Source organism: Carcharodon carcharias, chromosome 4 (genome assembly GCF_017639515.1).
Source record: "Carcharodon carcharias isolate sCarCar2 chromosome 4, sCarCar2.pri, whole genome shotgun sequence".
NCBI classification, from domain to species: domain Eukaryota; kingdom Metazoa; phylum Chordata; class Chondrichthyes; order Lamniformes; family Lamnidae; genus Carcharodon; species Carcharodon carcharias.
Window position 1 is genome coordinate 25,063,586 of NC_054470.1, and position 21,312 is coordinate 25,084,897.

Genomic DNA, 21,312 nt, shown 5'->3' on the forward strand with positions numbered 1-21,312 from the left:
ATGGGCCGAATGGCCTAATTTCTGCTCCTATGTCTTATGGAAATGGAGTATAATATAGGGAAATGTGAAATTGTCCATTTTGGCAGGAAGAATAAAAAGAGAAGCATATTATCTGCATGGTGAGAGATTGCAGAGGACTGAAATAAGGATTTTATTTTCATTGTGTTCACTTGTGGGGTGGGAGTTGGGAGATTTAAGTACTTCCTACTTCTGACTATTCAGGAAAATCAGAGCTGGAAGAATAAATCAGAAATTTGGCTTCCAGCTGTGTAGTGGCTACAGTGTGATTAGTTTACCGCAGAATAATAAATGTGTACATGCTAATTTATAATGGAGATAAAAATGACAAACACAACAAAAATAAATCAAAAGATATAGGGCAGAAGTGCATGGGCATAATTTCTTAATGAAATCCAATGTATTTATCCAGGCCTTCTTTGTGAAGTTGTTTTTCTCTGAAACCTAAGTAAAGTATGTTGTGCTAAATTTTGGTTTCAATATTATAAAACTAGTAAGATAGTTTACTCTTTGAATAAATACAGAGCCTGTGTTTCTGAATAAATGCAAATCAGAAGCTTTATATTAATTGTGCAAAGATTTATTATAATGCTATTTTAATGCAGACAGTTTTAAACATATTGTTTACATTATAGACTACAGACGAGAGATGGAATCCATGCTTGCATGATCAATGTGAACATGTCTTCAATAAGGTAAAACTAGTTATTGTTTGTAACACAAATGCCAAATAATCTGATTTTAGTATGTAAAATTTCTAAACTAATTGCTTGCATGTATTTATATTATTTTTTAGCTTGTTCGGTTAGACTACCTCTGTGTGTATTGGAACGTCAACACGAAAATGTATTCTAAAAGCAGTCAGGCTGAAGCTTTGGTAAGTTGACTTTAATATGATAAACATTCTGATTCCATGCTCCTGCTGCTGAGCTTTGCCTCCCTCCTTCCCTGCCTTCACCCCTTCCCCAAATTGTGTAAGCAGCTCCATGATTTTGCATCTATTAATTTTAATGGACAAGATACTATGAGTGGCTCATGCTTTTTTTTAATATCATTGTGCACAGGAGAATTTAGCCATTTAGCCCATTGTTCCCGTGCCAACTTTTTTCAAAGAGCGATCCAGTAAACCGAGGGAAAAATGTTCACCCCCCTATCAGAGGATCAGAGGGGGTTGGGGAGAGCGGGAGGGCTCTGCCATTTTCTGTGTGTGGGCCAGTTAAGGCCTGCCCAGCGTGATGTCCGCAAGGAACCGTTATGCGCTCCCTTTGCGGGCGGGGTGGGATTCCCTCAGCCGGGAGTGCTGTCTTTAGCACATGCGCGCGAAAGAGCGCACAGATCTCCCCGAGACTAAGCTCTGCCTCAGGGAGATCGGCTCCATTTTGAAACTTTTAATAAAGGGTTTTAAAAATTTTCCCTGCCATGTCCCCTCATGTGACACTGTGTCACATGAGTAGGGACATGTCCATAACCTTTATTGCAACCTTTCATTAAAATTTAAAAATCCTCATCCCGCCAGTGGATGAGGTTTCATGTTTTTTCACAAGCCCTCCTGGACTCCCGGCCTTAAAGTTGGACAGGCGGGTCGATTAACAAGCTGAATTGGTTTCCTAATGGCCTTAATAGGCCGTTGACAGGTAGCGGGCACGCAGCCGACTCGGCTGCATGCCCACCAATCTGAAAATGTAATTGACGCGGGGTGACGTCAGGAGTTCCACCTGATGTCCCCCCACGTCATTTTACACTTTGGTGTGCAGGTCCTGCCCCTCTGCACGCCGACAGAAAAATTCTGCCCCTAGTGTCCGTTCCCTTCCCCAATTGTACTATTAAGTTTCCTTTTGAATATTTTTCTAATTCCTTTTTGGCAGTTATTATTGAAGCTGCTTCCATCACATTTTCAGGCAGTGCATTTCACTTCATAAGGGCTCAGTGCATTTGGGGAAAAAAAAAGTTCTGCTCATGTCACCTCTGGTTCTTTTGCCAATTTCCTTTAATATGTACCCTCTGGTTACTAACCCTTCTGTCACTGGGAGCAGTGTCATTATAGTTTCTCATCAAAACCATTCATAAGTTTTGAACATTTCTATTGTTTTTCTCCCTAACTTTTATGCTTTAACTGAAGTCCTACATCCCTGGTACCATTCTAGTAAATATCCTCTGCACCCTCTCTTAAGGCCCAGAATTGGACAGAATATGCCCTCCAATATTTTCTGTCCTGAAGAGCAAAGAAACATTAATTAAGAAGGTAGGAACTTAGAAGCAGGAGGAGGCCATTTGGCATGTCGAGCCTGCTCCGCCATTCAGTGAGATCATGACTGATCATCTACCTCAACACCACTTTCTTGCGCTATCCCCGTATCTCTTGATGTCATTAACATCTAGAAATCTATTGACTTCGGTCTTGAGCATGCTGAATGATTGAGCTTCCACAGCCGTCTGGGGTAGAGAATTCCAAAGATTCACCGCCCTCTGAGTGAAGAGATTCCCCCTCATCTCAATCTTAAATGGCCTGTTCCTTATTCGGAGACAGTGTTCCCTAGTTCTAGCCAGACTAAGCATACTATCTACATTTACCCTGTCACTCCCTGTAAGAATTGTAAGTTTCAGTGAGATCACCTCTCATCCTTCAAAACTCTACAGAATACAGGCCCTATTTCCTCAATCTCTCCTCATAAGACTTTTGATCTGAGAAAGCATCATGTTGGCTGCATTAAAATGCATATGTGAATTATCTTTCTTATTAAACTTGGACAGCTTATAAGCAATGTTGACTTGGGTCACTTCGATAGATTTGATGAGTTTTTTTTTAGTTCTAGATTTTCAAGTAACTGGGATGTTCCAATACCACTTTATATATTGGATAATTCCTGTGGCTTCTGAATACAATGCCAGCTTTGAGTTGATTTTGAAAGCAATCTCATATTGCTCAGTTATGTCCACTGGGAACTAAATACCAACTAATCAAATACATTTCAGTGAAGATATTTATATAACACATGATATGATTTTGTATTCTGGTGAAAGGATAGTTTTCTAACTCACTTAACCTCCTCCTAAACTTTTAAAATATGTTTTATTCTGACGACAAGCCTGAACAAATGCTGTTGCTGGATATTGCTGTGTAACGTAAAAATTATCTTTTCAGAAAGACTTGAAAGATGGAGTTTCAACAAGCAACTTTATTCCAGAGACTTATCAGTTCAGTAAGTTGCATGTCCTTGCACTTGTGTAAAGCTTTTAACAAAGTTGTACTGTAAATTCCAAAGGAAGCCACTTTCTTGGACTATTTAGTAAGGTGACTAATAGCTTTTGGATAAATATACAAATATGGAAGATGTATCCATTAAATTTGAAAAACATCTCTCAGATTCTTTCTGAAAACTTGCCAAAGTAGCTGCCAGCATAAGGTGCAATGAACCAGTTAGTTGAAACGAGAAACAGAGGTTCCTGCCAAGAGTCTCGGGAGCTAAAGTGAAAAAGCAGAACTTCTCTGGTAATAATTTCAGGATTATTATCTGAGCAATCTGATAACAATTTTAGGATTATTATCTGGGCAACAAGAAATTTGGACGTGCAAGCAGATTGGGCAAGTAATTGTGGTGTGCAAGGCTGATTTCCATTTCATGGGACATAAGCACCAATACTGGGAAAGAAAGGAGCTGTACTAATGGAACAAGTTGCACCTGGGTAGGGCTGGAACCAAGATCCCAGAAAGGATAAATAGGGCTGTAGCAAAGTTGTTAAATTCCACTGCCTAAAAACGAGCCTAATCCAATTTATTTCTCCTATCATTTTCAACAGTGCATGCCTAATGTTGCTCCTGCCTCTCTCAACTGTCAGATCAAGATATTGGAATATGTAACAGGGCTAGGCAATTCTGCCCCTTAAACCTTCAATGGCCAATATATGTTTCCTCAAATTCAGTCCTCATAGCTAAATGCAGTACTTCACACATGGGGTCTGATTAAGGCTATGTACAACTGAAACATAACTTCCTCTGCTTTGCATCCCAGCATACCCTTTTTGAGATAAAGATCAGTATTCCTTTTATCTTTTGAACACTTTATAGCTATCCACTGGGTATGAATGATTGATTTCTGTTCAAGGATGCACAATTCCCTTTATTACTGCACACTCCCAGTATATCTGAACAAAAATTCCAATTGGATCCAAAGTGGATTATCTCTTACTCGCCTGCATTGTACTCCATCTGCCATAGTTTTGCCATTCAATTAATGTGTCTATGTCCCTTTGTAACGTCTGGTTCCTATTTAAGCAACATTGAGCCTCCTAACTTAGGGTTTTTGTAAATTTGGATTGGCATCTTTGTTCCTTCATCGAGATCATTAAATATTCAGGTTTGCTGTTATCAATGGAAAGAGCAAGGATTACCATTTTGGATTTGGAAAGTGATACCAGTATTACCGGTTTTAAGCAAGTACATCGGCAGGGAAAAGGCAGGCAGATGGGAGGAAAAAGCAAAAAGGAACATCTGTGATAAAGTGGCAAGTAGGAATGATTTAAATAAAGAAGAATTTGCATTTATATAGCTCATATCAAAAGATGGGGTCCATGAACCTCCTTGCTGCCTATAGAGACTTTCCAAGGGTCTCTGAAATAATTGAGTAGTGGTTGGAGACAGACGTGGTGCCAGGAGACAGGAGTAGAGTGTGGCTGCCAAATATGCCACCCCAATTTTAGAACTGCTACTGTACAAATCTTTGCAAATATTTTTGGGGATTAGTAACATTGTTGATCCACTACCTGATCCCCTGACCTTAAATAAATATTAATGTAAATATGTTCTCATTGGTTTTCCATAACATTTGTTTACCTGTTGGCTCCTTTTGTCTCTTGCCACATGTTGCCAAGGAATCAAAAACTTGATTGAATCTATGATGCAATGGAGTAGGAGATGATCACCTCCCTGGATGCCAGTTTTCTTTTAAGGGGTAATGTCCCTTGCTGGTTACCCTGGGAGGTTGACCTTTCAAAGAATGAGGAAGGCTACTTGGTGCAAATGAACTGACTTGAATTTACCTCGCTTTTGGCATGTGGATACTAACTTAATTTGAAAAACAAAATTTCTATGCAAAATGTTAACAAATCTACCTTTCAACTTTTATTTAAAAAAAGTTTTTCAGCCACTATCTGCCAAAGCTAAACTTGAAATGAATCCACGAGCAGAAGTTGACTTTGCTTCACCAAAAATGAACTTGGAAGTAAATCTACAAGACATAGCCATTGAACTGAAAAGACCTCAGGTAATAGTTGCTGGTTAACTGTTTACTTGCTATAACCAGCTACAACTGTTGTATGTGTTTCCTATGTAGCACATTGTAATGGCTTCATAATTTCAGTAGTTGTGTTTTCAGGCTTGCATAATAATACGGTGAAGCCATTCAGAAAAAGTGCAATGTGGTCATGCCTTGCACATTCTTGTCAGTTGCAGAATTTGGGCTAAAGTCAATTATGATGAATGATCTCAGTTATGCTACTTAAATTTTGTTTGAAAAGTTGCAATAAAATGATACTCTATTAAAATAACAATTAAAATTTAACAAATGGGACTTCTCTGGATAAATTGCCTGCATATGGATAGAAAGTTTCCTTGGGCAGGAGACCCAATTCAAAACAGTTTTTTTTCTATTTATTCCATAAAGAAATTAGATTTTTGACATTTTGCAAGGGTGTTTCAAAAAGAAACTGTTTTGATGCAAGGCATACAAAGTTCCCCATAATGGCTCTAGAATATTATTTTTAATGTGAGGGGACTAATACCTCACCCTGTAGATTTTTTTTTTATAAAATAGATATCCTCATGGCTATTTCTACAATGTTAAAAACTGGGCAAATGCCTTTTTAAAATGGCTGAAACCATGTCTACCTGGCCCTCAAACTAAATGAGCTAACTGGCAGTATCAAAGAAACATGTACCTCATTATCTCTGAAGAGACATTAACAGCTTCTCTATGGGCTGTACAGACCAAATTCAAAGAGAGCTATACAAAGGCCATCTGCATTTCATAATCCTGGTTAGCCAGCTGGAGTCTACTCGTCTGCAAGGGCAAAGGGCCCAGCAACCTTCCTTTCAATTATTAATGGTTGGAACACTTCTAATCTTGGAGACTCAGGTAAGGAATACACATCCCTTGTGAAAGTTGATGTGAAGAGGTGGGAGTCATGTGATATGGACCTCTAGTTTGTAAAACCAGTAATATGCTTTCTGAAACTGCAAGCTTAGTCTGGAGTTTACCATTCAACATGCACCCTCAGAAAAGGGACTCTGCCCAGATTGAATACCTGGCCCCATCTGCACTAATTCTGCTGGAACTTTACCATCACTACAAGACTGGTTCATCTCTGCATACCTATCTCAGTATGTGAAGTCAACTCCACCAGAAAAGTGAATTATACAGTATTGTTTTCAGCCTGCTGACCTCCGTGAAGGAATACATCATTGGACTTTGATTCTGGACTCTGGAATCCCTGTGAAACACCATTTCTTTTCTCTGCGGTCTCTGTACTGCAAGTCTTTCTCATCTCTATCCCTCTTACTGTATGAGTGTAGCAATGCTGTGACCCTTCTCCCGCGGTTTAAGTGTGTGCAAATAAATTAACCCTTTGAGTTCATACTATCTGGAGTTTGTTGTGGGGTTATTAATAGAAATTGGAAACAGAGGGTGGGAAATATGCCACCGCTTGTAAAGGAGGAAGCAAATCAAAAACACCTGTTTACGGACATATGATGAGAGGAGAAATTGGTGCTGTTTAAATTAACCACCCTCCTGTCTGTAACATGTCTAATTTTTTTAATTTATACAATTTGCAAATTGAAATTCCTCTTGGTATGGTAGGTAAATGACTGTTGCTGTCCATAAATGTAGCTGAGGACTCTACAAACACAAATTGAAATAGTCGGAGAGTTGCTCTTGTAAGAAAGCCACATGGTATATTTGAGGGTTGGAGGGTCTCAATGTGGTGGCTTAAGGAACTCCGGGAAAACCAAATATGGCTCTGTGTTTCACTTTCTGAAAGAGACCTGACATCATGCCAGACTTAAATAGTTCTAGCGTGCTTAATGTTCCATTATAGGAACAAAAGTTGGTGATTTGTCCTCTAGAGTCTGTTTTGCCACTGTTATGGCTGATCCATACTTCAGTTATATTTACTGACCTTTGCTCCATTCTTCAGGACGCTTTTACCTAATTTAAAACTATCAAACTTCATTCTAAATTTCAGTTAACCTAGCATCTATATTCTTGTAGGGGTGTGAATTCTGCCAATACCCTTGTGTCAAAGTGTTTCATGAATTACCTCATAAATGGCCTAACTCTAATTTTAAGATGATGCCTCCTTGATCTAGATTCCCCTACCAGAGGAAGTAGTTCCTCTGCATCTGGCATATTGAATCTCTTAATAATATCATCCCTCAACTTTTCAAACTTAATGAAATACAAGCTAAGTTTATGTAACTTGTCCTTATAATTTGACCCTATCAATCTGGTGAATCTGTGTATTGGGATGATCCTTGTATTTCGCTGTAGGCGTGTGGATTTGAGATGGTTTGTGCGATCAATAATATTTAAGTAAGATTAGTACACAATTCCTTGTGATTTGTTAGTCTCAGCTTCTACACCAGCTATTTTATCTTGCTGAGGATATTTGCTTTGGCACAGAAATTTCTCTTGTCCTCTGTACAAATTCACTATAGTCCTAATACCAATCAACCCATGATGTTGCAAAAACAAAACACTGTAAACCTGATATAAGAAAGTAGAAAATGCCAGATATACACAGCAGGTCTGGCAGCATCCATGAAAAGAGCAACAGAGATACTGTTTCAGGTCAGTGACTGCATGACTTGTTTCTGTGCTGTAGAATCTGTGTAATTCTAAGTACCCCTGAATCCTCCAATACTAATCCCCTCCTGAGACTAAAATATCTTTTCCTGAGGTGTAGTGCACAAAAATATCCAAATGGGGTCTAACCAAGGCGCTGCATGGTGAATGCATAACCACCCCTTGAAATGTTTCCATTCCACCTCCACCTCACAGGCCTAAAATATTAATTCTGAATGTGCCTACTGAATTTGCTTTCTCTCCCTTTTTAAGGCAGTGCATTCTGGATCAAAAAACTTGCTGAATGAAAAAATGTTTTCTCATGTCATCTCTAGTTCTTCTGCCAATTGTGGTGAATTATCATCCTAGCCCCTTTTCTTTGTGAGAGGGGGGAGCAATCCCAGATCAGGCACTTTTCTTGGATGATTCCTCTAACTTTAGATTGAGAAAGACAGATCCCAAAGAGGTTAAATGGGTCTGAAAGACTAATTGGATTTGGTTGGCGCTCCATGCCAGTGGCCCTCGAGGTTAAGCAGTACTCAATTTCTACACCAGAGGTAGCTTGCAGATATCTCTCAGGCGGCCACACATGGGTGCATAAAGGAGGTCTTCCTATTGTGCCAATGATTTTATCCACTTCACCACCGATGAAGACAGCCAGGCTACAATGGCAGTTTCCTTGAGTACAAAGGGCCATCGACTGCACTTGTAGCTCTGAAAGCTCCCTGGGAACAGCTAACTGCATTTGTAAATTGCAAAGAGTTCCACTCCTTGAATGCACAACTAGTGTGCGACCACAGGAGAAGAATAATGCAGCTCGTAATCCAGGAAGCTATCACGATGCATACATCTTGTGCAACTCATGGCTCAAAAGCTTTTTGAAGCTCCGGCCCAAGTTGATGGATGGATCCTGGGTGACGAGAGCTGTTCCCTGTGAACATAGCTGATAATGCTAGTGAGGCATCCCCAGAGTGAAGCAGAGGAGCCCTATAATAAGCTTATGTGTCCACCAGAGCCATCATTGAGCTCACCATTGGGCAACTTGAAATGTGCTTCTGCTGACTTGACTGTGAAAAGCCTCCAGTATTTGAGCATTAAGCTGCTGTTTACAGAAACTGAAGCTGGGAAAAGCCACTTGAATTCTACTATCCAGGGCATTATACTGCCTTGCCTGGATCTGTTTAAATCTATTTGTTTTGACTGTTGCCTTAATGGGAGTGTAAGTGGAAGCCTGATTAATTAGGGACTTTAGGAATTATTATAGTAGTAATTTGTAGACCTATGTAAGTGCTTGAAATATTTTCTTTTGTTAATGTTTAATTTAGTTTTCTAAAAATGTCTGAAGTCATGGTAGACATACTACTTCTGAATTCAGAGCATGCATCTCAAAATAAAATATAAACTACAGTACCATTGTGACTGTGTGATCAAGTTTCCCTCGTGGATTTGATCCACCTGGCATACATCTGCTGTGTCGTAACAACAGTGACATGAGGAAATTTTTTTACATGGCAAGTGGTTAGGATCTGGATACACAGCACACAAGTTATTAAAATAAGGCCTTCAGAAGAGAGTTGGGTAATTATCTAAAAGAGGAAAAACTTGCAGGGTCACCTCCCTTCAGAGATCATTTCTGAATCATTCACTGATTGACAATTTGGCCCCTTGCAAGCCCTTTGGGTTCAAAAACAGCTGGTCAATGAAGGCCAGCAATGCACCTTCAAGCCACCTCTTGGCCACTTTTACCCAGAGCATATCACAAACAGGATTCAAAATGTAGTTAAGTATAAGATTCAGTGTAACTATAAGTCATTGTATTTAAACTAGTTTTCATCAATTAGCAAGGAAACTCAATGTAGGGATTTCCCAGGGCCTGGATTTAACACAGCCCATCACTGTGGGAACCGTGGTAGCTGGGCCCACTCAATGGTGGGAGTGGCTCTGCATTAGTCTCCTGATAGTGGGCAAGCCATTTTAAGTTGGAGGGCGGAAGAGGCTGATGCAGGAATCCTGGCAGGATTTCAATTAGGCGCTTTTTAATGAGCAATCGATACCTGTTATCCCTGAGCCCACTGCAATTTAGTGGTGGCTCGGATTAAATGGGGGGTCCGCACTGCTTTCCGCATCCCCAGAAGGCAGCCCAGCAAACCTAATCAGTTCTGCCTCTTGAGGGGGGAACCCTCAGTTGGGGACCCCTGAAAGCCACCCAGATGCCCTTGCCCCCAACTCTCCCACCTCATTCTCTCCTGTGACCGCCCCCCCCCCCCCCCCAAATCCACAGTCCCCATCACATTATCACTCACCTTTGGTCTGGGGTCCCTCATTGATCCTGGGACTCTAATGAGTGAATTGCCACCAGCAGCCACCACTCCTGCTGGGGCTGGCATCAGTGAGAAGCTGCCAGCTTCTGATTTGGCTGGCATTTCTCAGGTGGGGCTTCCGCCGCTGGGAATCTCAATTGTGAGGAAGGCCCAATGTGACTGCGTCTGTTGAATTCATTCGGCATCCCCTCCACCCCCACAGAACTATGGTTCCTCGCCGGTTCTCTGACTGGTGGGTAAGAGCTTTGTCGATTTGACAGAATCTCAACTCATGATTCTTACAAGTGATAGATAATTTTAGCCCAGAAATTACAATTGGTGATATTTGTAGATAACTGATCTCTGGATTCAAGACTGCTGGTTTCAAATAGATTACTACTGCCGTTAAGATAGTCCAGGAAAGTAGTACAATTCTGCCAACTTCTAGGCTTTGCCTATCTCATAGAGAACCTATTTCTTTTTCTTTGAACAGTACCTCAGCATCATGGAGCTACTTGGATCCATTGATATGATGTCACGAAATCTGCCATATAGGAAATATAAACCAAATGTCCCCTGTAGCAACAATGCTAAAAAATGGTAAATATTTTAATTAGGTTCGGTGTTTCAGAAATAACCTTCCTTATTTGAAAGGATATGATATAGAAATGAAATTTAAAAAAATTTTGGGAGTGAACTTAATTTTATTTTTGTTTATTAATTGAGTTATTCTAGTTAGTTTGTTAAGATTGTTAAGATAATCAAATGCAATTTAACTTTAGCTGCTAATTATGCTTCATTACAATCCTTGGATGATTTATGTATTTAACACTTTAATATAGGGACGTTTCTCAATAGAATGAGAAGTGTAATATACTATTTGAAAATTAGATATTGCTCTTTTAAAAGTAATTATTTAAATTTGGTCTGACAACAATTACACTTCCATGCTTGCATTGAGATTTTGCCACATATAGACTATCTGATGCTATTTATTAATTCCTTAAATGGACTTGATGGGCCAAATGATGATCTTCTGTGCCATAATGACCCTGTTACATAGAAACGTAGAAAATAGGAGCAAGACTAGGCCCTTCGGGCCTGCTCCGCCATTCACTATGATCATGGCTGTTCACCCAACTCAATAGCCTGCTCCTGCTTTCTCCCAATATCCTTTGATCCATTTTGCCCCAAGAACTATATTTAACTCCTTCTTGAAAACATACAACGTTTTGGCCTCAACTACCTTCTGTGGTTGTGAATTCCACAGGCTAACCACTCTCTCTGGGTGAAGAAAGTTCTCCTCATATCAGTCCTAAATGGTCTATCCCATATCCTCAGACTGTGACCCTAGTTCTGGACTCCCCCATCATCGGGAACATCCTTCCTGCATCTACCCTGTTTAGTCCTGTTAGAATTTTATAGGTTTCTATGAGATCCCTCCTCATTCTTCTGAAATCCAGCAAATATAATCCTAACCGACTCAATCTTTCCTCATAAGTAGGTCCCATCATTCCATGAATCAGTCTGGTAAACGTTCGCTGCACTCCCTGTATAGCAAGAACATCCTTCCTCAGATAAGGAGACCAAAACTGCACACAATATTCCTGGTGTGGTCTCACCAAGGCCCTGTATAATTGCAACAAGACATCCCTGCTACTGTACTTGAATCCTCTGGCTATGAAGGCCAACGCACCATTTGCCACCTTTACCACCTGCTGCACCTGCATGCTTAGCTTCAGCGACTGGTGTATGAGTACACCCAGGTCTTGTTGCACATTCCCCTCTCTCAATTTATAGCCATTCAGATAATCTGCCTTCCTGTCTTTGCTACCAAAGTGGATAACCTCACAGCTCACCCTCCAACCCAGTTTTGTATTATCTGCAAATTTAGAGATATTACATTTAGTTCTTTCATCTAAATGTTTAATATATATTGTGAAAAGCTGTTGGCTCTGGAGCAAAAATATTTATTGGTAGATTGTACATACTCTGGCTTAGTGCTTTGCAAATTAGAAGCCTAAATTGGGCATCTGGATGTGGTGGTTAGCCCTTATTGCAGGATTCTTTTGTCTATTAAAGTTAAAGTTCTGTGCTGGCAACATGCATCTGTAAAATCCATTCTTCAACACAAAACTGGCCTATCATGCTTTTACTTTAGTATACTTAAAGCAACAGTACTGAACATGCAACTTGATAAACTTTTCTTTTTTTGAACTAGGGCGAGAAAATGTCTGCTAATTTACCAAGTAGTAAATTTCATGTAATTATGATGCTATGATTTGCTGTGGTCCCATTAAGAATTTAACTGGAGTGAATGTTCTATATCAGTGCTTGACATATCATTTAATGGTGCTAAAAATACAAATTCTAATTGTTTTATTATTTAGTGGGGATTTATTACTGTTGCTCTCAATATACCACAGTAAAAGCTAATTGCAGACATTACAAGTTATATGGTCAGGATATATTGTACAATTGCTAGTTTCCAGCACAGAACTTGAATGCACAAAAAACCTTGCAGTGTGAGCTAACTACCCAGTGTGTAAACCACGACACTAAAGTGTAAATACGTGAAATCTACCCTCAAATACTATTTTTTTATTCATTCGTGGGATGTGGTCATTGCTGGCTAGGCAAGCATTTATCGCCCATCCTGAATTGTCCTTGTTCAGAGGATATTTAAGAGTCAACCTCATTGCTGTGGGTCTGGAGTCACATGTAGGCCAGACCAAGTAAGGATGGCAGATTTCCTTCCCTAAAGGACATTAGAAAACCAAATGGGTTTTTATAGCAATCGATAATGGTTTCATGGTCATCATTAGACTTTTAATTCCAGATTTTGATTGAACTCAAATTCCACCATCTGCCATGGCAGGATTCAAACCCCGGTCTCCAGAGCATTACCCTGGGTCTTTGGATTAATAGTCCAGTGACAATACCACAATGTAGAGGCAACAAGAGGTTCTTGTTAGAGCAAATACATTTAAAGAACGAATACCATCAGTGCATTCAGTTGAACTTGGAAATGCTGTAAAAGAGTTTTTTTTCTATAATGGCTGTCTTTGACTGCTACTTTTATAGCATAACCTTTCGGAGATAAAACATATACTTACAGATCTTAGCCTAGAACTTACCATTATGTCACCATTCAGATGAACATGCCACTCTTTAACTGAACTCCAAGGTTTGACCAAATATTTACTGTAAATTGCACAGTTTGAGTCAACCTGGCGTTGAAGATTACCTAATTTTTCTGGCCCAAAAATCATGGTTTTGCTTAGAAGTTGCATTTAAGTTCTCCACCACCACCACCACCACCGTGCACCACCCCCCCCCCCCCCTTTGACTCTTTGAGCTGGAAGTAGATGATGTTTCAAAATGGCGACCACCCATTGCCACATGGGTGTTCCACTTTTATATTTGATGTATAAGTTGGCTCCCATTTTTGGAGAGATTTTTTGAGGCTTCAAAAGTTGACATACGCCACTATCTAAGGCAAACAGTGTTCTTATAGAGTTGAAATATTTCTGTACAAAATGACTTGTAATCTCTTTTTAAGTGGACATTGTTGTATTGCTTTTGCCATAATCAGGTGGGCATATGCTATAAATGGCATTTTGGAAGAGAATATAAAGCCTGCGCTTAATGCGTGGTCATGGAAGCACATTCAAAAGCACAGGCAAAAAATAAAGAATTACAGGAACATCTATAAATCAAGAATCAAAACCAAGAAACCAGATGAAGAACTTATCAGCACACTTAAGGTTGGTGGACAGCTTACATTAAACAAAATATATTTAACTATTTTAAAATGTTATTTCAAACAATATAATTATCCTATCATTTACATGGAATTCAATATGCCATGATACTTGATAAACTATAACAAATTGACCAACTTGACTATAATTTAGTTTTTGAATTTTTTTTAACAAAAACTGGAACCGAAAATTCATGGCCCTAGCGATCCAAGTTTAAATACTAGGCTGTACCTGCCCACAATTGCAGTGTCTGTCAAAATTCTCATTAGGGTGAAGCTGTTTACTTTAAATAAGATAGGTGTCTTGACAGCAATTGCCAACCGACTGTGCCTGTGGTGGTATTATGTTCAACTCAGTCCTGTTCTCAACTAATGTATTGACACAAGTGCACTTCTATCAGGAATGCAGGACACTGGCTAATTCATTCCATTCTGATCCAAGATTGCATATAGAATCATAGAAAAATATAGCACAAAAGGAGGGTATTTGACCCTCCTGTGCCTGTTCCAGCTTGTTGGAAGAGCTATTACTCTCATTCCACTGTCTTTTCCCCATTGCACTTTTAAGTTTTTCCTCTTTCAAATACTTATCCAATTTCCATTTGAAAGTTGTTATTGAACCTACTTCCATCACTTCCAGGTAGTGCATTGCAGAACACGCCAAGTCGCAGCATAAAAGCAATCCTCATATTGCCACTCCCCCTTAAACAGCATAAATTTAATCACATTTCCATTCTCTTCAGCTCTGAAGAAGAGTCATACGCACTTGAAATGTTAACTTTGTTCTTCTCCCTCCACAGATGCTGTCAGACTTGCTGAGTTTTTCCAACATTTTCTGTTTTTGTTTCAGAATTCCAGCATCTGCAGTATTTTGCTTTTATCCTCATATTGCCCCTGGTTCTTTGTCAACTGCATTTTTAAAATCTATAATCGCTGGTTGCTGGCTCTGTTCTGCCACTGAAAATGCTTTCTCCTTATTTACTTTCTCAATCCTTTATGATTTTCGATACCTATTACAGCTCCCATTCTCTTTCATCATTCCAAGGAGAACAATCACCGCTTCCCCAGTCTCTCCACATAACGGAAGTCTTTCATCCTGGATACCATTCTAGTAAATCTCTTCTACACCCTGACCAAAGTTTTAGCATCCTACCTGACGTGTGGTGCCCATAAACTATCCATTATGCTGCAGCTGAAATCTAACCAATGAGTTATTGACCTGGATCTTCTGCAGAGTGGCAGTCATCAGCAAATTGCTGCTCCACTCGAACCTTGCCACGCCTTGATGCTTCTCTGTATTTCTCTTCCAAATGCAGCTTTTCCAGAAATGAGCGCAGCATTCCTTGGAGAACTCCATAGCAGCTCTGCAGCATTGTGGGGGTAGGGGGTGTGGGGTGTGGGGCAGGGGATCAAGACCTGCCCCATTTTAAAGGCACTAGCTGCTGTTTGGTATGTTTAAAGATCCATTGTGAATATTGTTGAATGGGTAAGTAGATGAATAAATGAATAGCTAGGTAGATGAGGTAGGTGGGTGTAGGTGTGAAGTGGCAGGTGGGTTAGGAGGTGTTATTGGATAGTTGGGTGGTCATCGGGGGTCGAGGGGTGTCAGTGAGAGTGATTTTGGGGAGGGTCAGACTAGATCTTTTTCTTCTAACTTTCCTGGGTAACTATCCAGTTAAGTACTGGGGAATTGTCCAAAGTCTCTGACTCTAACTCAGAGTTGAAGACATTTGTGCAGGTTCCCAATGAGCAGGAAAATTTCTCAACGGAAGTTCAAACTCCCCAGGCAATTCCCACGGAGGTCAGCCTCTCAGGACCTCGGTGGGGTTCTGACGTGCATCTTTGGTCATACACCTGGTCTCCGATGATCTGGAGACCAGAAGCTCTGGGCCAATAAGGTTTAGCATAATTTCCTTTTATACTCTGTTAATGAATCCAAGAACCTGCCCAATCTATGTCCTTCTCAAGTATGTTACCATGAATTTTATCCCCAGGATGATCCCTGCATTTTACTTTTATGTTTCTTAAGCCTGGCACCCAGGTGAGCTTCAAATCTGCCATTCAGCAGACTGAGCTTGGAATGTGTGACCTTGCAGCCCAGGACTCCTCTACATCACAGTTCAGGTGGGTGAAGGGTCTGCTTGAGTAAGGGACTGTGAAAGATGCCAAGGAAGAGGAAGTCCATGAGTGAGCACTTAGAGGTCCTGATCTAATTTGTGGCTGTTATGGTAGAATCTCACTGGTGCTCTGGTAAGAGTGCTGGATGCTGATCACAATATTTTCAGAAAAGTGGGTAATCAATAATTATCTTCTGAAATGGTAAGGAAATAACCCAAAAGAAGTCTGAAATTTTGCATTTGGTTATTAATGGCCTAAATGTTGATTTTTGAATTACTATCATCAATGTTTTCTTTTTCAGGAACTTGAAAAGGAGCTTGATTTATTCAATATTACGCTCGCACGACAACAAGCGGAAGTGGAGGTATTTGGGCAGGAGGATTTTAAAAAGCTAATTAATTTGAGTAGCAAAGAACAGTTCTTTTCCAATTCTGCTTATCTGGCTTTTTTGATCATTTTATAGAAGAAACCAAAATGTTTATCATATAAACTGATTTAAATTATATGTATAGCACACCAACAAACAAATTATAATTATTTACGTACATACATGACGCATCAAATTCAGTGCCAAGAAAGTAAAGACAATGTGTTATTAAATATTTTGCTAGGTTATGAAATCAGGGCATAGGATTTACAGACCAGGTGCAAAGATTGAAGAAGAAAACTCTGGAGGATGGTTTGATTGGGCTTGGAGTTGGACAGGAGCAAAAGAAGAGAGACCGCGAGACTCGAAATCTGGTACAAATGTTTTAGTATCCATCAAAGCAGATACTTAATATTAAATGTGATGTAAAATTAGAAATTGCTGCTGACAAATCCTCAAAGGATATATATGAAATTCCTATTTGCTTTATTGAGACAATGGACCCTATAGTAGCCCAGAACCTGAAAGGAAGGGGAAGGGTGGGGTGTGAGATTTCTGTTAGGAAACCCAGCAGTAAGAGTTTCCTAAATTTCGTGGGATCTATTTTAAGTTATCTGTGCAGGTTTCCCACCTGACAGCCAGCCAGCTTCACAGAGAGGTGGATGGAATCTAGCATTTTGTGTTGGAGGAGGATTGTGATGGTATGGGTGAAAGCAGATACTGGGAGAGTCGGGGATCTGGGATATCTGGGAGGGGAGTGGGGGGCATTAGATTATGGATGTTGCAGATAATTTTGCTAGCTGGGATGGGTGAAGTGGCCACAAACCATACTAAGAATCTATGTACCTCATGGATCCAGCCTTGTTGCCTCCTTTTATCTGCTGTGTTTCCAGAGGCTGCAGAAGTTGAAATGGAGGCACATAGCCTCTTTAAAGTACTTTGTTGAGATATGATTGGTTATCCACATCTCAACCCGCCTCTGTTAAAATTAGCAGTGGAAGGGTGTGGTTGGGTTTCCTGATTGTTGTATCCTCCCATCCGCCACCCCTCTAACCCACCCTGGAGAGTTAAAACCCTTTGCAATTTCCCCATTAACTTAAAAGAGATATTGGCATAGAGACAAACTTGAGTTAGGAAGAAGTACATTGACCTGTGCCTGTACTGGAAATGGATTGTGTGGGAACATTGGTTGAATATAGCTTTGGGCTGGTCTGTAATGGCCCCACCATTCAATAGCCTGTTAAGCCTTGAAGGTGAACAATGGCTACTTAGTTGATGTGCTGGAAGAACTATTGTCCATTGATTGCGTTATATTATAAGGAGTTCACTTATGTATGAGAGGAAGGGATGAGAAAAATTGGCAAGTTGTGGGGAGATGAAATATCTCTGTTTACTCACTGTATAAGTATAGTTTCAATCTGAGAAACATCCTTAGTCCTTTGACCCTGTGGTCTGCACCATCTTTTTGTCCATGAACACAATTTTTTTTTTCATTCAATATTTTTGATTGCAAGTAATCTAGTTTGCATTTCCAGGTTGTTTGCTTCCCTGCCATCAAAGTAATTCATGTTGAATTTTTTATCATAAAAATGCAAATCGGGCTCGATCAAAGGTGGCAGGAAATAATTTTTTGTAGCATAAATCTCAAAACATGATCTTCTCATTCTCCAAGCTTTTCCCATGTGTGATTCTTCCAACAACTTCTGCCGCTTAACTATTTCTAATTTCTTGACCTTAATTATCTCCTTTTCACTGTGGTCTTCTAATCCCTCTGCACCTTCATTTCTCACCAGGATGGCCTGCAGGACCTCGGTTCTTTGAATGGTGGCCCAACCAGTTCTGATTCACCACTACATTCCGTCACCTTGCAGAACTTGTTCTTCTGTTGATCAACTTCTCTGCCCACTTCTTTCAAATCTCAGGTGTCAGTATAGAAGCCTGTATGGATCCTAGCTATGCCTACCTTCATGTGGGATGTGTGGACCATCCTTTGTTCCAGTCCTACTCAGGTCCACTAATTCGCCATCAACTTATTTTCTGATACTGTGATTGAGTTGGTGTCGCTTTATTGGAAAATTTCATTTTTCCTGAGCTGTAAACCCTGCTTCCAATTTTCACCTTTTCCTTCGCTTCACGTTGTCCATCTCTGACTCTTCTCCTCCCTTTCTGAATTTCTGTATATCCATTTCTGGGGATACACTGTCAACTGATGTCTAGCATAAGGCCACCAACACCCACAGCTACCTTAACTCCGTTTCCTCCATTCCACTTTTCTCTTCCACTCTCTGGGCAGAATTTTCTGCCTACCAGGAGGGCCTGGCCCAATCTCTGGCAGGCAGGGAGCCAGTCCCCGCTGGAGAAGTGGGCCCTGCTGCCATTTTAAGTGGGCGGGTCAATTAAGGCCTGCCCAGCGTGATGCCCGGCAGGAAGCGCTATGTGCTTCCTGTGTGGGCGGGGTGGGGGGATTCCCCAAATGCGAGAGTGTGCTTTTTCGCGCGCGTGCACAAAAGAGTGCACATCTTCCTGAGGCTAAGTGCTGCCTCAGGGAGATCGCTGAAAGTTGTACAAACATTAATAATAGAAAAAAAAATCCCTTAACATGTCCCCCTCATGTGATGTCACATGAGATGGGACACGTTAATAAATTTCACAAAACCTTTTTTAAACCCTACATGAAACCTCATCCTGCTGGTGGATGAAGTTTCATGTTTTTTCTACTCCCCGCTGGAGCTCCTGGCCTGCCCACTAACCTTAAGGTTGGACGGGCAGGTCCTTTAATTGTTTTAATGATCTGTCAATGGCCTTGATTGGCCATTGACAGGTCGGTGGGTGCACAGGTGATTTGGCTGTGCCCCCCGCCTTCCTGAAAATTTAAATGGGGCCGGATGACGTCGGCGGGGGGGGGGGGGGGGTTCCCCCGAAGTCATCCCGTGTCATTTTGCGCGTTGGCGAGTGGGCCATGCCCCCTGCTCGCCGACGGCAAAATTCAGCCCTCTGTCTCTGCTGCATTTGCTCTGACAGTGCCATCTTCCACACCTACTGATATGTCTTCCTTTTTCCCCTCAATAGAGGATTCCCTTGTTAGGGTTCTTAACTGCTTCCAACCATTTCTTGTACTGGTGTCCTCTCCTCTTTCCCCTAACTCCTAGAACCACAGTAAGGGGCCCCCTTATCCTCCTCGTCTTTCTTACCAGCCTGCACATTCAATGTACCATCCCCCACCTCCAGTGTGTGGCCATCACCAAACACATCCGCTCCTCCCAGTTAAACATTCCATATTGACTGTTCCCTCTAAAAGCCTAGTCCAATCTTCCATTACCTGCAAAACCTGTTTCCTTTCCCATGCAAGTGTAGGAGATGCAATAGCTAAATTTTTACTTGCCCTCTTCCACCTTTGGGTTCAAGGCCTCAAACCATCCTTCCAGGTGTAACAACATTTAACCCTCCCTTTTAATTCAGTACACTATTTGCTGCGCTCAATGTGGTTTTCTTGACATTGGGGATAGCAAACTCCAACTGAATGAACAGTGGCATTCAGTGAAATGATCAATTGACAAATCTTACCTTGAGCTCCCCATCTCTTGTCATTTCAATTCTTTTTCCAAGTCTGACTCTGACCTCTGTGACCTCAGGCTTTTACACTATTCTGTTGAAGCTCCAGGAAGAACAGCTTATCTTTTAAGAAGGCATTTTACTTCTCGACTCTTCATTAGTTAAGATCTTAAGTTGTTGAACTGCTGTTCCAATTTTTTTGTACAGCAGCTCCTGACAATGGGTCTGCTGTTGCCATATATAGGTTCTAGACCCATCTTTTGTTTCTTTTACCTGCTCTATAATCAACCCTTTTGCCTTGGATGAGCACTATCATTTATTTTTATTATTTAATTATTTCTGCCCTCCAATTCAGAGTGTCACCTTTATTCTTTCCTCCCTCTTTTTCCTTTTTTTCTCTGGCTCTGTACTTGCTTATAAACTTAAAACTTTCACTACTTCTAGTCCTGATGAAAAGTCATCAATCTGAAAAATTTAACTCTCTCTCTCTCTCTCTCCACTGATGTTGCCTGACCTGCTGAGTATTTCCAGTATTTTCTGTTTTTATTTGATTTGCAGCATACATAGTATTTTGCTTTTATTCTTGCCATGTTGTTTGATATGATTATACTCCTACAAAGAGATTTTTAAACTGTTTTTCACACCTTACTAAAGCCTACTTTGAGATGATATGTTTAAAAAAAATCACAGAAATGGAATATTAGTGTATCTTGTATAACGATGTGATGTTTCCCTCATTCTAACTTGGCCCTCCAGCCAGGGGGACCATCCTGGGTTTAATGAGGAGTCCTGGAGAGCGTGCCAGGAATAGCACGAGGCATATGACAACAGCTTATTTATATAGCGTCGCTAACATAATGAAAAGTTCCAGATCGCTTCACAGGAGTATTATAAAACAAAGTATGACAATGAGCCACATAAGGAGATATCAGGTCTGATGACCAAAAGCTTTGTCAAAGAGGTAGGTTTGAAGGAGTGTCTTAAAGGAGGAAAGGGAGATGGAGAGGTGTTGGAAGCAAATTCCAGAGATTGGGACCTAGGCAACTGAAAGCACAGCCACCAAGGGTGGAGCAATTATAATTGGGAATGTACAAGAGGCCAGAATTAGAGGAACGTCGATACGGCCGAGCGTTGTGCGGCTGGAGAAGATTGCAGAGATAGGTAGGTAGGCAATGGAGGAATTTGAGAACAGTGTTGAGAATTTTAATGTCAAGACATTGCTTGATTTGGGAGCACTTGGAATTCAGCAAGCACAGGGGTGATGGGGGAATGAGACTTTCTGAAAGTTAAGATTTGAACAGCTGAGATTTGGATGACCTCAAATTTACAAAGCCTACCTGAAAATGAGGTGCTGCA

General features: G+C 40.6%; 1 protein-coding gene across 7 annotated transcripts in view; it reads left to right on the forward strand.

Annotated features, from left to right (window-relative positions):
• The window catches only part of vps13a (vacuolar protein sorting 13 homolog A), a 524,014-nt gene that overhangs the window by 74,581 nt on the left and 428,121 nt on the right, over nt 1–21,312 (forward strand). For all 7 annotated transcript variants that reach the window (XM_041186720.1, XM_041186723.1, XM_041186721.1 and 4 more), the window contains exons 8-15: nt 654–713; nt 815–895; nt 3,161–3,218; nt 5,152–5,279; nt 10,650–10,756; nt 13,752–13,923; nt 16,339–16,401; nt 16,649–16,778. In XM_041186720.1, the coding sequence (XP_041042654.1) occupies nt 654–713; nt 815–895; nt 3,161–3,218; nt 5,152–5,279; nt 10,650–10,756; nt 13,752–13,923; nt 16,339–16,401; nt 16,649–16,778 (799 nt within the window). The remainder of the gene's footprint in view (nt 1–653; nt 714–814; nt 896–3,160; nt 3,219–5,151; nt 5,280–10,649; nt 10,757–13,751; nt 13,924–16,338; nt 16,402–16,648; nt 16,779–21,312) is intronic.